At 41.7% G+C, this 16,156-nt stretch overlaps 1 protein-coding gene across 1 annotated transcript in view; it reads left to right on the top strand.

The window, feature by feature from the left end:
- The window catches only part of dytn (dystrotelin), a gene marked incomplete at both ends in the record, with an annotated part of 75,873 nt that overhangs the window by 15,106 nt on the left and 44,611 nt on the right, over window positions 1-16,156 (top strand). The window contains 4 exons of the mRNA XM_084322189.1: window positions 5,537-5,738; window positions 7,017-7,102; window positions 7,981-8,075; window positions 8,327-8,398. Coding sequence (XP_084178315.1) covers window positions 5,537-5,738; window positions 7,017-7,102; window positions 7,981-8,075; window positions 8,327-8,398 — 455 coding nt within the window. The remainder of the gene's footprint in view (window positions 1-5,536; window positions 5,739-7,016; window positions 7,103-7,980; window positions 8,076-8,326; window positions 8,399-16,156) is intronic.

Raw genomic sequence — 16,156 nt, 5'->3', positions numbered from 1 at the left:
CTGTAGGGTTGTCTTCCTCCCGGGGCTGTTCGGGGACTACTTCTTGAGTAGTGGCGGGGGGTAAAGGCATGTCAATTCCCTCCTGGTCCCCACCGTGAGCTTGGTCAGTTACATTAGGACCTACTATGGCCTCTGTGGTCGGGGAAACCTGTTCGTTAAGGTCAGACATAATTTTACTTTCTACTTTTACCGCGTTTACCGTTTGTCGAAGGCTAGGTAGTTGACTGACAGTGTAAGCCTCTAAGTACTGAGGTGTCTGTCGTCTGCACCGCGGGCGTTCTAGGTTAGGAGGATCGTTTCGTGGAGTGTTCATCATAGGCCATTTCGATATTAATAACACTATATTAATATTACACTAGTTACCCTCCGGCTCGAAGGACCAATTGTAACTGAGGGGTACAATTCCCTGACTGTATTGTTAGATATGATATTCAATACCACTACCTCATGTACTTTAACTTCTGGCCACCCAGTACAAGATATAAGTATGATGAACACTTTCCCACCTGATGAAACGAACCAACACAAATGTACCAAATCGAAGGTTTAATACAGCAAAGGGTGTATACAACGATCACTTAATTACATTTATGATTTGAAATATGGAATATGCACTTTTATGGCAAATGAGTATTCGTAGGTAAATCAACATTGAATGTCCAATCTCTGGTTGCGCAGGGAGTAAGTATACAACCTGGAATATTTAGGAAAACGATAGCGATGGTACTTAAATGATTATAGCTGGATACACTAAGGGGGGGGGGGGGGGGGTCCCGCTGGTTGTAAGACAGTAGGAGGGGGGGGTTAGAGAAGCCGCTGGCGGTATCCCATCTGGCCGACGGTGTCTTGGGAGAATCCAAAGTCTTGGACACGGTGCCCACAGAACCTCGGGCCGCAGACGAATACAGCTGGACCCTCTGTGGAACGGTATCTGCCGGTCCACAACGGAGAGACGTGAGGCGACCTCACGTGTAGAGCGCCGTCTCACCTGGAGTCCTCTCCGGGGGGTAATTCCAACACTCAGCAGTGTTGGCCTTTATCCATGGAATAATCAAAGCACACAAAGCATAATCCAAGCCGTAGAAGGCTCGCCGTCGTCTGGGTAGAGTAATCCAATATACAGGTCCAGTCGCTCTTGGCCCGGAGCTCCTCGGATGCAATCACCACTAGGGGTCTGACCAGCCTGGTTAAGCGTCCAGATAACGTCAGGAACGATGGGGGTACTGATAACTGTAGAACTCTAACCGAACGATGCACCATACATAAATAGACTACTATTAGCTTAATAGAATACGTCCAACTCGACGGTATGGTGCCAAACTATGACCATTCAACTATTAATCTACACGATATCTCAATGCCTATTCTGGGCCAAGTAGGCCTTACTACACCGCACGTGCGTCGTGGGGAGGCTTTTGCGTCTGTCACTCTGTTGGAGGGTAAAGAACTGGACTAAAAGAAGGTTCTACTTTACTGGCGCCATATATATATGCGCTATGAACAAATAGTACCATTCGTATTTCGCCCGACATATTACTGCGCGGAACCGGGGGTTGCCTCGACATGTTAGGCGGCACGATTGAACTTGGACCTAGGGGTATGGCAACCTGGCGCCAGGTTCTCGTCCAATGGTAGAATGAAACTATTATGGGCTGTTTAGTAGAAACGGGGATATTCAATGCATATTGTACAAGGAATATACAGGGGATATCAAACGATATACAAATACAATTAAATATATATATATAAATAAATATACATATTCGGTTTAATCTGATCCTTCACAACACAACCGATTATATAAGGGAGAAATGGGAGAGAGAACTAGAGATAGGAATAACAGGGAAGGAATGGGGGAACATATGCGAGGTACAACATTCAACAACAGGATCGAGAATATGGAAAGAATTTGGATGGAAAAACATAATCAGATTCTTTATAACCCCAGAGCTGAAGGGAAAATATGCACCAACACAAAAAGCATGCTGGAGGATGTGTGGGAAGGAGGGGGCAAATCACACGCACATATTCTGGGGATGTCAGAAGCTGAAGGGGTATTGGGAGGAGATAGGGGAAGCAATGATCAGAATATTAGGATACGGGCTACCACAAACAGGACTGGTGCTTTACTTAGGAGACCTGACACACGAGGGAATACAAGGGGGGGACAAATATTTAATAAAGATAATGTTGATAGCGGCCAGAAAAGCAATAACGAGACTGTGGTACAAGGAAGACCCACCGACAATAGCAAAATGGGTAGGAATAGTGGAAGAAATACAGGATATGGAAAGGATAACACACATGCTGAGGTTACAGGAAGAGAAATTTGGGGAAAGATGGGGAAAGTGGGAGGATTATAAAAGGAACGAGAACGACATCACAGAGGAAGAACCAAATGCAACACAAGAGGGCGAAGGGTAAAGGAGGAAAGATGTTCAAGGAGGGTCTATGAACCCATGTCACACACCTGTGCTTTAGTTAGTATTTTCTATTTTGTTTTTGGGATATTACAATTGCTGAATGCTTTTATACCTTATTATTTATGTCTGTTTAACGGTGTGATATTAAATATTCAGGGATGATGTGGTTTGTGTATGGGTGAACCAAAAGGCAAAGTGAAAGTTAATAAACAAGAGAAAAAAAAGAAAGGACGAAGGATCAGGGAAGAAAGAAGCTCAAGGAGGGTCTCTGGACCCAGATCACACATACAAGCCTTAGTCAGCATTTATCATCTTTGAGTAGGAATTACCTGTTTATGCCTGTTTAAGGGAGATACACAATCAGCCTTTGTATCAAATACCTAGAAAACAACAGTAGGGGAACCAGACAACTAACCATGTGATACCCATGTAAATATTTATGTGCACTGTTTTTTCTTTTTGTTTTTATTGTGATGCTAGTCTCTTTATTTTTTATTATTTATTTTTTGTAAGTGCTGTCTGTCTAAAAACTGTTAATAAAAAATTTAAGTTTAAAAAAAAAAAAAGTGCTATCTGTTGCAGCTGCACTCTTTTCCATAAAAATTGCATATTTGGATAAGTGTGACCATTTCTCAAAAACTGAAAATCATGTATTTTTTTTAAATACAGAAAAGGATCACTAAAGTGCTATCTGTTGCAGCTGCACTGTTCTCCATAAAAATAGGATATTTGGTTAACTGTGACCATTTCACAGAAAAGGATCACCAAGTTACCATTTCTCAAAAAATATAAATAAATACAGAAAATAAGCACTCTTTCACTCAGTGGACATTTCTAGCTCAATGCGAGGTCTGCTGCTGCTGGCTAATAATACGGTCAATACGTGGGGAGATCTTTGACAAGGCAACATGCATGTCATCCTCAAGGCTCAACTTGGCCCTATATTTTGTTTTCAGAGCTGTCATGGATGAAAAGCCAAGGATCACTAAAGTGCTATCTGTTGCAGCTGCACTGTTCTCCATAAAAATAGCATATTTGGATAAGTGTGACCATTTCACAGAAAAGGATCACCAAGTTACCATTTCTCAAAAAATATAAATAAATACAGAAAATAAGCACTCTTTCACTCAGTGGACATTTCTAGCTCAATGCGAGGTCTGCTGCTGCTGGCTAATAATACGGTCAATACGTGGGGAGATCTTTGACAAGGCAACACGCATGTCATCCTCAAGGCTCAACTTGGCCCTATATTTTGTTTTCAGAGCTGTCATGGATGAAAAGCCAGCTTCACACAGATATGTGGTGCTGAATGGTATCAACACCTTAACTGCTGCATCATGAGATACTTGGTACTCAGCACCACACTCTGAAACGAGCTCTCCAGGTGGTATCAGATGAGATTTCAATGAGTTCTTCCAAGAGTTTGGATGGAGATGTGTCAGGAAGCTTTGTCTCAATGTTGTCTGTAAAGTTTTTTTTTATCCAGAGTAACTTGATGATACTTTTCTGTGTTTTATTAAATAATGATTTTCAGATTTTGAGAAATGGTCAAACTTATCCAAATATGGTATTTTCATGGAAAACAGTGCAGCTGCAACAGATAGCATTTTAGTGATAATTTTCTGTAATCCAATTTTTTTTGTAACATTATTTAAAAATAATTATTTTATTTTTAAATCTCAAGGCACCCCTGGCAGCTCTCTGAGGCACCCCTGTTGAGAACCTCTGTTATAGATTATATGTTATAGGTTATAGATTATATACTATATAGGGCGGCTGGGTGGCACAGTGGGCAAGGCGTTCGCCACTAACGCAGGAGATGCTGGTATCGAGCCCAGCTCTCGGCGTTGCTACCAGCCTGGCCGGCCGTCATACTAACACAATTGGCAGTGTTAGAGGGTGGGAAAGCCGGTGGGTGGGGATTGGACGTTGTGGACAGCGACTCCTACAGGTCGGTTGGGTAACGCCTGTACAGCAGAAACAGGAAGTATCGGGGGCAGCGTGAGCCTCCCACGCGTTACTCCTCGCCACTGAGAGTTCGAGCTGTCTGGTGAAAAGATGCGACAGGCTGCCTCTTCGTGTACCGGAGGGGACACGTGATGCAAGGCTTCTATCCTCACTACAGCCGACCAGTGGGAGGCATAGTCTAGCAACGTTCAAGACAGGGGAGGGAAGAATTGGAAATACGAAATTGGGATGGGAGAAAAATAGAAAAATAAGGAGAAAAAGTCGATAAAAAAAAAAGATTATATACTATATGTTATATGTTATAGATTATAGGTTTTGGTGCGACATTAATGGACAGACAATTACGGTAGAATAAAATATAAAGGTAGAATAAGATAAAATGGAATATAAGGCGGCTAGGTGGCGTAGTGGGCAAGGCACTCGCCACCAATGTGGAAACGCTGGGTTCGCATGTTCGAATCCAGCTCTCCACATTGTTTTCAGTTTGGCTGGTCGTCCGTACTAATACAATTGGCAGTATTAGAGGGTGGGAAACTGATGGGTGGGGATCGGGCGTTGTGGACAGCGACTCCTACAGGTCGGTTGGTGCGCCTGCGCAGTAGAATCAGGAAGTGTCGGGGGCAGCGTGAGCCTCCCACGCGTTACTCCTCGCCACTGAGAGATCGAGCTGCGCAGGTGAAAAGATGCGACTGCTGTTACCTCAAGTACCGGAGGGGACTTGTGCTATGTATGACTTAGTCCACATTGCAGCCGGCTTGTGGGAGGCAAGAAACAGCGTTCGTGACAGGGGAGGGTTGAATTGGATGATACGAAATTGGGATGGGAGAAAATATAGAAAAATGGGAGAAAAAGTGGATAAAAAAAAAAAAGATAAAATGGAATATAAAGTAAATGAAAATAGAAGCACAATAGAAAAGAATAGAATTGTAAAATAAAATAGGCCAGCGCTGTACAATTGTGCACAATGTGGTCAAGTATATACACTAATTAGAAAAAAAATAATAATATAGTGGGATGGAATATTTAACAGGGCTGTGCAATTGATGCATAAATGTGTGTTTGTGTGTGTGTGTGTGGGTGTGTTTGTGTGTACACATGTGTGTGTGTGTGTATGTGTGCGTGTGCGTGTGCGTGTGTGTGTACAGTGCACATGGTCTCTCTTAGAGAGCTCCAGCCAGCTCTTGGTTCTCTGGGTGAATCTTGGGAGCGGGACGCTGTCCTCGACAGGCAGGAAGTGACCCGGGCCCTGAACAGGATGTATCACAGCGTGTCACAGGAAGTGCCGGGTCAGGTGACCCTGGAGGCCCCAGAGCAGACATGCAGGTTGATCTACAAGCTGTACGACCGGTGAGACCCAACATGGCTGCCTGTAACATAGCAACCATTGTTCTGTATGACCGGTGAGAGCCAACATGGCTGCCTGTAACATAGCAACCATTGTTCTGTACGACCGGTGAGACCCAACATGGCTGCCTGTAACATAGCAACCATTGTCTGTACGACCAGTGACACTCAATATGGCTGCCTGTAACTTAGCAACCATTGTTCTGTATGACCATAGATATATATAAAGACTAGATGACTCACCCGCGCTGCTGGCCAACGGAGACCGACGTTGCCACATGGCGGCAATCTTGCTACAGGCACCCCTGGCAGCCATGTCCACTCATAACATGAATGTCTATAGTGCATGTACTATTGAAATAACCATAGCTTGCTCAATTTTCAACCGGTTGGTTTGTTAAAAATGGCAGAGATGTAGTTATCATACTTTTATTACATGGCGTTTTCACATTCGCCGAAATGCTTGCTTGTGATTGGTCAATAGCGCTCGTCAGAGGTCCGATATTACTCGATAATGGACCTCTGTGGAACAATAATGACCGCTGTGCGCAGCTGTTCGCAATCAAGGCCACTGACACACTGCAGCCAATCAGACACACCTGCTGGCTGCACTGACAGCGGAGTGTGTGTGACGATGACAGCGGAGCCAGAACAGAACTGCGTCTGCATTTGATCTCGTCTTGTCGATGTAAAATGAATTAGGTATATTGTTAGTAAGTTAGCCATGTAATAAGCGGGATAATGTATAGCTATACTCGATCATTGTCGCAAAATAATTGACCTTCACTGATGTTTAAAACACCTCTGCGCTGCGCCTCTGTATTTTAAACTCTGTGTCGGTCAATTATTTTGCGACAATGATCGAGTATAGCTATACATTATCCCTCTCATAATGGACTTTCATATATAAAAAATAATAATAAAAAAAGAATTCTTCCAAGCAAGAATCATAGCCACGTTTGTAATAAACCAAACCGCTTGTAAATCAGTCAAGATTTCAGCGAGTTAAGAGTATTTTTGTTTGTGCAGATCACTCACCTTAAAGCAGTATTCCACTGAAGCAAGATGGCCGCCGCGGTGACCTCCGCTTTGCGCCATCTAGTCTTTATATATATCTATGTGTACGACTAGTGAGACCCAACATGGCTGCCTGTAACATAGCAACCATTGTTCTGTACGCTGCAAAACGACGGTTGCTATGTGTTGATATGAGAAATATTTCAAGTGTGTAACAATGTGTGTGTGTGTGTGTGTGTGTGTGTGTGTGTGTGTGTGTTGCAGGTCTCAGAGTGGTTTTGTATGTCGGAGGTCAGTAGAAGTAGCTCTCATCTCCCTGTCTGCAGACACTCTGTCAGCCAAACACAGAGGTAAGGACCACATCTTGTCCAGGCGTGTGTGTGTGTGTGTGTGTGCGTGTGTGTGTGTGTGTGTGTGTGTGTGTGTGTGTGTGTGTGTGTGTGTGTTTTTGAGAGCAAATCAACTTCAAAATCACACAGTGACATAAGACTATCAGACAGTGACATCAGACTATCTGACAGTGACATCAGACTATCACACAGTGACATCAGACTAACTGACAGTGACATCAGACTATCACACAGTGACATCAGACTATCACACAGTGACATCAGACTATCAGACAGTGACATCAGACTATCACACAGTGACATCAGACTATCACACAGTGACATCAGACTATCACACAGTGACATCAGACTATCACACAGTGACATCAGACTAACTGACAGTGACATCAGACTATCACACAGTGACATCAGACTATCACACAGTGACATCAGACTATCACACAGTGACATCAGACTAACTGACAGTGACATCAGACTATCAGACAGTGACATCAGACTATCAGACAGTGACATCAGACTATCACACAGTGACATCAGACTATCACACAGTGACATCAGACTAACTGACAGTGACATCAGACTATCACACAGTGACATCAGACTATCACACAGTGACATCAGACTATCACACAGTGACATCAGACTATCACACAGTGACATCAGACTATCACACAGTGACATCAGACTAACTGACAGTGACATCAGACTATCAGACAGTGACATCAGACTATCAGACAGTGACATCAGACTATCACACAGTGATGAACCAACAGTACTACAGATACACAGTCAATCTGGCAATGTGGAAAAATAATCTCCCTCTTTCTTTCTTTCTTTCTCCCTGCCTCTCTCCGCCACATACCCCTCTCTCTCTCTAGCTCTGGTGTGTGTAGCAGAGTGGTGTAGTGACAGAAGACTAGGAGGAGCAGTGAGCAGGAGTAGTCTCCGAGCCGTCCTGCAAGACCTCAGCCAGGTCTCTCTCTCTCACACACACACACACACACACACACACACACACACACACACACACACACACACACACACACACACACACACACACACACACACACACACACACACACACACACACACACACACACACACGTGAGCAGTATGAACCCAAACTGTCTTTATTTGTCTGCCTGTCTGTCTGTCTGTCTGTCTGTCTGTCTGTCTGTCTGTCTGTCTGTCTGTCTGTGTCTCTATTTGTCTGTCTGTCTGTAGGTTCCATCAGCTGTCCAGGAAGGAAGGGTGTTTGGCCTTGTTGAGGCTGCAGTAAAGTCCTGCTTTTCTGGGGTAAAATAACCTATAACCTATAATCTATAATATAACCTATAATCTATTATATATAATCTATAACCTATCATCTATAATCGATAATATAACCTATAATATATAACATATAATCTATAACCTATATATATGGATGTATCTCTCTCTGTTATAATCTATAATCTATCATCTATAACATATAATATATAATCTATAACATATAATCTATAACCTATAATCTATAACCTATCATATATCATCTATAACCTATAATATATACTATATAATATATAACCTATAATCTATCATTTATACCTATAATCTATCATTTATACCTATAATCTATATCATATAATCTACAACATATAATCTATAACATATAATCTATAAAATATAATATATAGCCTATAATCTATAACATAATATATATCCTATAAAATATAACCTATAATATTATCTATAATCTATATGTATATCTCTATGGTTGAACCGTATTTGTTACAGATTGAACCGTATTCTTCACTGATTGAACCGTATTATTCACTGGTTGAACCGTATTCTTTACTGGCTGAACCGTATTCTTTACTGGCTGAACCGTATTCTTCACTGATTGAACCGTATTCTTCACTGGTTGAACCGTATTCTTCACTGGTTGAACCGTATTCTTTACTGGCTGAACCGTATTCTTTACTGGTTGAACCGTATTCTTTACAGATTGAACCGTATTCTTTACAGGTTGAACCGTATTCTTTACAGGTTGAACCGTATTCTTTACAGGTTGAACCGTATTCTTTAGCATCTTATATCTGGCAAGAGGAGAAGGCTAAATTGTGCTAGCCTAAGCATAGCATGCAGGGGTCCACAGATCTGGAACAAGCTTGATGAAAATCTAAAAATGACTAATACCTTTAAAAAATCACTGAAAGAGGAACTGCTAAAATCATATCTCTAATTGAAATTATAACTTAGGAATAAAATTGTCTGTATTATGTATCTCTGTTATATGTCAGTTAGTAGGTAGGTGTGTAAACCTACCCACGTTGTATTGTTTTGTTTTGTTTTTGTTTTTTTGTTTTTGTTTTTTTGTTATTGTTTTGTTCATATTCTGTTTGTATCTGTGTTCAGGCTCCCTCCAAAAGCTTTAAATAGCTTCTTGGGAGACCTGGCACATGCACACAATTTGCGACATGTTATCACATGATACTCGCATGTAAAATGTATCGTGTGTGTGTGTGAATAAAAATTCATTCATTCATTCATTCATTCATTCATTCATTCATTCATTCATTCTTTACTGGCTGAACCGTATTCTTTACTGGTTGAACCGTATTTTTTTTTTTTTTAAACTTTATTTTTTAGCGTTTATCGCTTTCCTGGTCAAGCATGACCAACAGATACAGGGAGAAACGGGATATAGATCAGGGGAAGACATTCTGGCAAATGACGGCAGGTCCGGGAATCGAACTCGTAGTCCACCAGATCCGTGACGCAGCACGGTTTTCCCCGACGCAGAAATAGCGCCGAGATATGCGGTGAGCTACTGGAGCTCCCCTGAACCGTATTCTTTACAGGTTGAACCGTATTATTTACTGGCTGAACCGTATTCTTTACAGGTTGAACCGTATTCTTTACTGGCTGAACCGTATTCTTTACAGGTTGAACCGTATTCTTCACTGGTTGAACCGTATTCTTTACTGGTTGAACCGTATTCTTACCGTATTCGTTACTGGTTGAACCGTATTCTTTACTGGTTGAACCGTATTCTTTACAGGTTGAACCGTATTCTTACCGTATTCGTTACTGGTTGAACCGTATTCTTTACAGGTTGAACCGTATTCTTACCGTATTCGTTACTGGTTGAACCGTATTCGTTACAGATTGAACCGCATTCGTTACTGGCTGAACCGTATTCTTACCGTATTCGTTACTGGTTGAACCGTATTCTTTACTGGCTGAACCATATTCTTTACAGGTTGAACCGCATTATTTACTGGTTGAACCGTATTAGTCACTGGCTGAACCGTATTCTTTACTGGTTGAACCGTATTCTTCACTGGCTGAACTGTATTCTTTACAGGTTGAACCGTATTCGTTACTGGTTGAACCGTATTCTTTACAGGTTGAACCGTATTCTTCACTGGTTGAACCGTATTCGTTACAGATTGAACCGTATTCGTTACTGGCTGAACCGTATTCTTACCGTATTCATTACTGGTTGAACCGTATTCTTTACTGGCTGAACCGTATTCTTTACAGGTTGAACCGTATTCTTTACAGGTTGAACCGTATTCTTTACAGGTTGAACCGTATTCTTTACTGGCTGAACCGTATTCTTTACAGGTTGAACCGTTTTCTTTACTGGTTAAACCGTATTCGTTACAGGTTGAACCGTATTCGTTACTGGCTGAACCGTATTCTTACCGTATTCGTTACTGGTTGAACCGTATTCTTTACTGGCTGAACCGTATTCTTTACAGGTTGAACCGTATTCTTTACTGGTTGAACGGTATTCGTTACTGGCTGAACCGTATTCTTTACTGGCTGAACCGTATTCTTTACAGGTTGAACCGTATTATTTACTGGCTGAACCGTATTCTTTACAGGTTGAACCGTATTCTTTACTGGCTGAACCGTATTCTTTACAGGTTGAACCGTATTCTTCACTGGTTGAACCGTATTCTTTACTGGTTGAACCGTATTCTTACCGTATTCGTTACTGGTTGAACCGTATTCTTTACTGGTTGAACCGTATTCTTTACAGGTTGAACCGTATTCTTACCGTATTCGTTACTGGTTGAACCGTATTCTTTACAGGTTGAACCGTATTCTTACCGTATTCGTTACTGGTTGAACCGTATTCGTTACAGATTGAACCGCATTCGTTACTGGCTGAACCGTATTCTTACCGTATTCGTTACTGGTTGAACCGTATTCTTTACTGGCTGAACCATATTCTTTACAGGTTGAACCGCATTATTTACTGGTTGAACCGTATTAGTCACTGGCTGAACCGTATTCTTTACTGGTTGAACCGTATTCTTCACTGGCTGAACTGTATTCTTTACAGGTTGAACCGTATTCGTTACTGGTTGAACCGTATTCTTTACAGGTTGAACCGTATTCTTCACTGGTTGAACCGTATTCGTTACAGATTGAACCGTATTCGTTACTGGCTGAACCGTATTCTTACCGTATTCATTACTGGTTGAACCGTATTCTTTACTGGCTGAACCGTATTCTTTACAGGTTGAACCGTATTCTTTACAGGTTGAACCGTATTCTTTACAGGTTGAACCGTATTCTTTACAGGTTGAACCGTATTCTTTACTGGCTGAACCGTATTCTTTACAGGTTGAACCGTTTTCTTTACTGGTTAAACCGTATTCGTTACAGGTTGAACCGTATTCGTTACTGGCTGAACCGTATTCTTACCGTATTCGTTACTGGTTGAACCGTATTCTTTACTGGCTGAACCGTATTCTTTACAGGTTGAACCGTATTCTTTACTGGTTGAACCGTATTCGTTACTGGCTGAACCGTATTCTTTACTGGCTGAACCGTATTCTTTACAGGTTGAACCGTATTCTTTACAGGTTGAACCGTATTCTTTACTGGCTGAAACGTATTCTTTACTGGTTGAACCGTATTCTTTACTGGTTGAACCGTATTTTTTTTTTTTTTTTAACTTTATTTTTTAGCGTTTATCGCTTTCCTGGTCAAGCATGACCAACAGATACAGGGAGAAACGGGATATAGATCAGGGGAAGACATTCTGGCAAATGACGGCAGGTCCGGGAATCGAACTCGTAGTCCACCAGATCCGTGACGCAGCACGGTTTTCCCCGACGCAGAAATAGCGCCGAGATATGCGGTGAGCTACTGGAGCTCCCCTGAACCGTATTCTTTACAGGTTGAACCGTATTATTTACTGGCTGAACCGTATTCTTTACAGGTTGAACCGTATTCTTTACTGGCTGAACCGTATTCTTTACAGGTTGAACCGTATTCTTCACTGGTTGAACCGTATTCTTTACTGGTTGAACCGTATTCTTACCGTATTCGTTACTGGTTGAACCGTATTCTTTACTGGTTGAACCGTATTCTTTACAGGTTGAACCGTATTCTTACCGTATTCGTTACTGGTTGAACCGTATTCTTTACAGGTTGAACCGTATTCTTACCGTATTCGTTACTGGTTGAACCGTATTCGTTACAGATTGAACCGCATTCGTTACTGGCTGAACCGTATTCTTACCGTATTCGTTACTGGTTGAACCGTATTCTTTACTGGCTGAACCATATTCTTTACAGGTTGAACCGCATTATTTACTGGTTGAACCGTATTAGTCACTGGCTGAACCGTATTCTTTACTGGTTGAACCGTATTCTTCACTGGCTGAACTGTATTCTTTACAGGTTGAACCGTATTCGTTACTGGTTGAACCGTATTCTTTACAGGTTGAACCGTATTCTTCACTGGTTGAACCGTATTCGTTACAGATTGAACCGTATTCGTTACTGGCTGAACCGTATTCTTACCGTATTCATTACTGGTTGAACCGTATTCTTTACTGGCTGAACCGTATTCTTTACAGGTTGAACCGTATTCTTTACAGGTTGAACCGTATTCTTTACAGGTTGAACCGTATTCTTTACAGGTTGAACCGTATTCTTTACTGGCTGAACCGTATTCTTTACAGGTTGAACCGTTTTCTTTACTGGTTAAACCGTATTCGTTACAGGTTGAACCGTATTCGTTACTGGCTGAACCGTATTCTTACCGTATTCGTTACTGGTTGAACCGTATTCTTTACTGGCTGAACCGTATTCTTTACAGGTTGAACCGTATTCTTTACTGGTTGAACCGTATTCGTTACTGGCTGAACCGTATTCTTTACTGGCTGAACCGTATTCTTTACAGGTTGAACCGTATTCTTTACAGGTTGAACCGTATTCTTTACTGGCTGAAACGTATTCTTTACTGGTTGAACCGTATTCTTTACAGGTTGAACCGTATTCTTTACAGGTTGAACCGTATTCTTTACAGGTTGAACCGTATTCTTTACTGTGTGAACCGTATTCTTTACTGGCTGAACCGTATTCTTCACTGGTTGAACCGTATTCTTTACTGGTTGAACCGTATTCTTTACAGGTTGAACCGTATTCTTCACTGGTTGAACCGTATTCTTTACTGGTTGAACCGTATTCTTACCGTATTTGTTACTGGTTGAACCATATTCTTTACTGGTTGAACCGTATTCTTTACTGGTTGAACCGTATTCTTTACAGGTTGAACCGTATTCGTTACTGGTTGAACCGTATTCTTTACTGGTTGAACCGTATTCTTTACAGGTTGAACCGTATTCTTCACTGGTTGAACCGTATTCTTTACTGGTTGAACCGTATTCTTACCGTATTTGTTACTGGTTGAACCGTATTCTTTACTGGTTGAACCGTATTCTTTACTGTGTGAACCGTATTCTTTACAGGTTGAACCGTATTCTTCACTGGTTGAACCGTATTCTTTACTGGTTGAACCGTATTCTTACCGTATTTGTTACTGGTTAAACCGTATTCTTTACTGGTTGAACCGTATTCTTTACTGGTTGAACCGTATTCTTTACAGGTTGAACTGTATTCTTACCGTATTCGTTACTGGTTGAACCGTATTCTTTACAGGTTGAACCGTATTCTTACCGTATTCGTTACTGGTTGAACCGTATTCGTTACAGATTGAACCGCATTCGTTACTGGCTGAACCGTATTCTTACCGTATTCGTTACAGGCTGAACCGTATTCTTTACAGATTGAACCGTATTCTTTACAGGTTGAACCGTATTCTTTACAGGCTGAACCGTATTCTTTACAGGTTGAACCGTATTCTTTACAGGTTGAACCGTATTCTTTACAGGCTGAACCGTATTCTTTACAGGCTGAACCGTATTCTTTACAGGTTGAACCGTATTCTTTACAGGTTGAACCGTATTCTTTACAGGCTGAACCGTATTCTTTACAGGCTGAACCGTATTCTTTACTGGTTGAACCGTATTCTTTACAGGCTGAACCGTATTCTTTACTGGTTGAACCGTATTCTTTACAGGCTGAACCGTATTCTTTACTGGTTGAACCGTATTCTTTACTGGTTGAACCGTATTCTTACTGTATTCGTTACTGGTTGAACTGTATTCTTTACTGGTTGAACCGTATTCTTTACTGGTTGAACCGTATTCTTCACTGGCTGAACCGTATTCTTTACAGGTTGAACCGTATTCTTACCGTATTCGTTACTGGTTGAACCGTATTCTTTAAGGTTGAACCGTATTCTTCACTGATTGAACCGTATTCGTTACAGATTGAACCGTATTCGTTACTGGCTGAACTAGGGATGCACCGAAATTTCGGCACCGAAAGCTTTTGGCAGAAAATGGCAAAAAATTGCCTTTCGGCTTTCGGCCGAAAGAGTTTTTTCACCGAAAATATATCACCGAAACAGAAACAACCTCGCGTGTTGTTGTGATGATGTTGCCCTGTCGGGAGTCGCGCTGCCCCTATGTAAACTCTGTGCGCAACGCGTCCAACAAATGTGTCCCCAACATGCTTCCATATCCTCATTCACTATTATGCCCGTCGCGGTAGGAGTGATCTATGCATATCATTCGCGTGTTGTTGTGATGATGTCGTGCTGTCGGGAGTCGCGCTGCCCCTATGTAAACTCTGCGCGCAACGCGTCCAACAAATGTGTCCCCAACATGCTTTCATATCCTCATTCACTATTATGCCCGTCGCGGTAGGAGTGATCTAATATGCATATCATTCATGTGTTGTTGTGATGTCGCGCTGTCGGGAGTCGCGCCGCCTCCATGTAAACTCTGCGCGCAACGCGTCCAACAAATGCGTCTTCAACATGCCTTTACATCCCCATTCACCATATGCCCGTCGCGGTTAATCACCGAGTGATCTAATATGCATATTATTCACATTTTGACGCTGTCTACTGTGCCGAGTCAAGCGAGCACATTCAGCTGGGGACTAGAAAGGTGCGCTCAGTAGAGCACAGATGTCCGCTGCGGCAGCCAGAGAAAAGATGGAATTAATGTACTGTATGCATTCAGAAGTGCTGAATAAATGTTTTATGGACCCATAATAGTGATTATTTATTATTTAAGTTAAGTTTTGCCATAATCATATATTTTTCCATAATCATAATGTTCCACAACATTGGTAAAAAAAATCTATTCTATGAATCATTTTCGGCCTTTCGGCTTTCAGTTTTCGGCCAACTGTTTTCTATTTTCGGTATCGGTTTCGGCCAAGAATTTCCCATTCGATGCATCCCTAGGCTGAACCGTATTCTTACCGTATTCTTTACAGGTTGAACCGTATTCTTTACAGGTTGAATCGTATTCTTTACAGGTTGAACCGTATTCTTTACAGGTTGAACCGTATTCTTTACAGATTGAACCGTATTCTTTACAGGTTGAACCGTATTATTTACAGGCTGAACCGTATTCTTTACAGGCTGAACCGTATTCTTTACTGGTTGAACCGTATTCTTTACAGGCTGAACCGTATTCCTTACTGGTTGAACCGTATTCTTACCGTATTCATTACTGGTTGAACCGTATTCTTTACTGGTTGAACCGTATTCTTTACTGGTTGAACCATATTCTTCACTGGCTGAACCGTATTCTTTACAGGTTGAACCGTATTCTTACCGTATTCGTTAATGGTTGAACCGTACTCTTTACAGGTTGAACCGTATTCTTCACTGGTTGAACCGTA

This window comes from Notolepis coatsorum, assembly GCF_963971535.1.
Source record: "Notolepis coatsorum genome assembly, chromosome: 1".
Taxonomy (NCBI): domain Eukaryota; kingdom Metazoa; phylum Chordata; class Actinopteri; order Aulopiformes; family Paralepididae; genus Notolepis; species Notolepis coatsorum.
The sequence above is the reverse complement of the archived record's forward strand: the minus strand, read 5'-3'. Positions and strand labels throughout refer to the sequence as shown.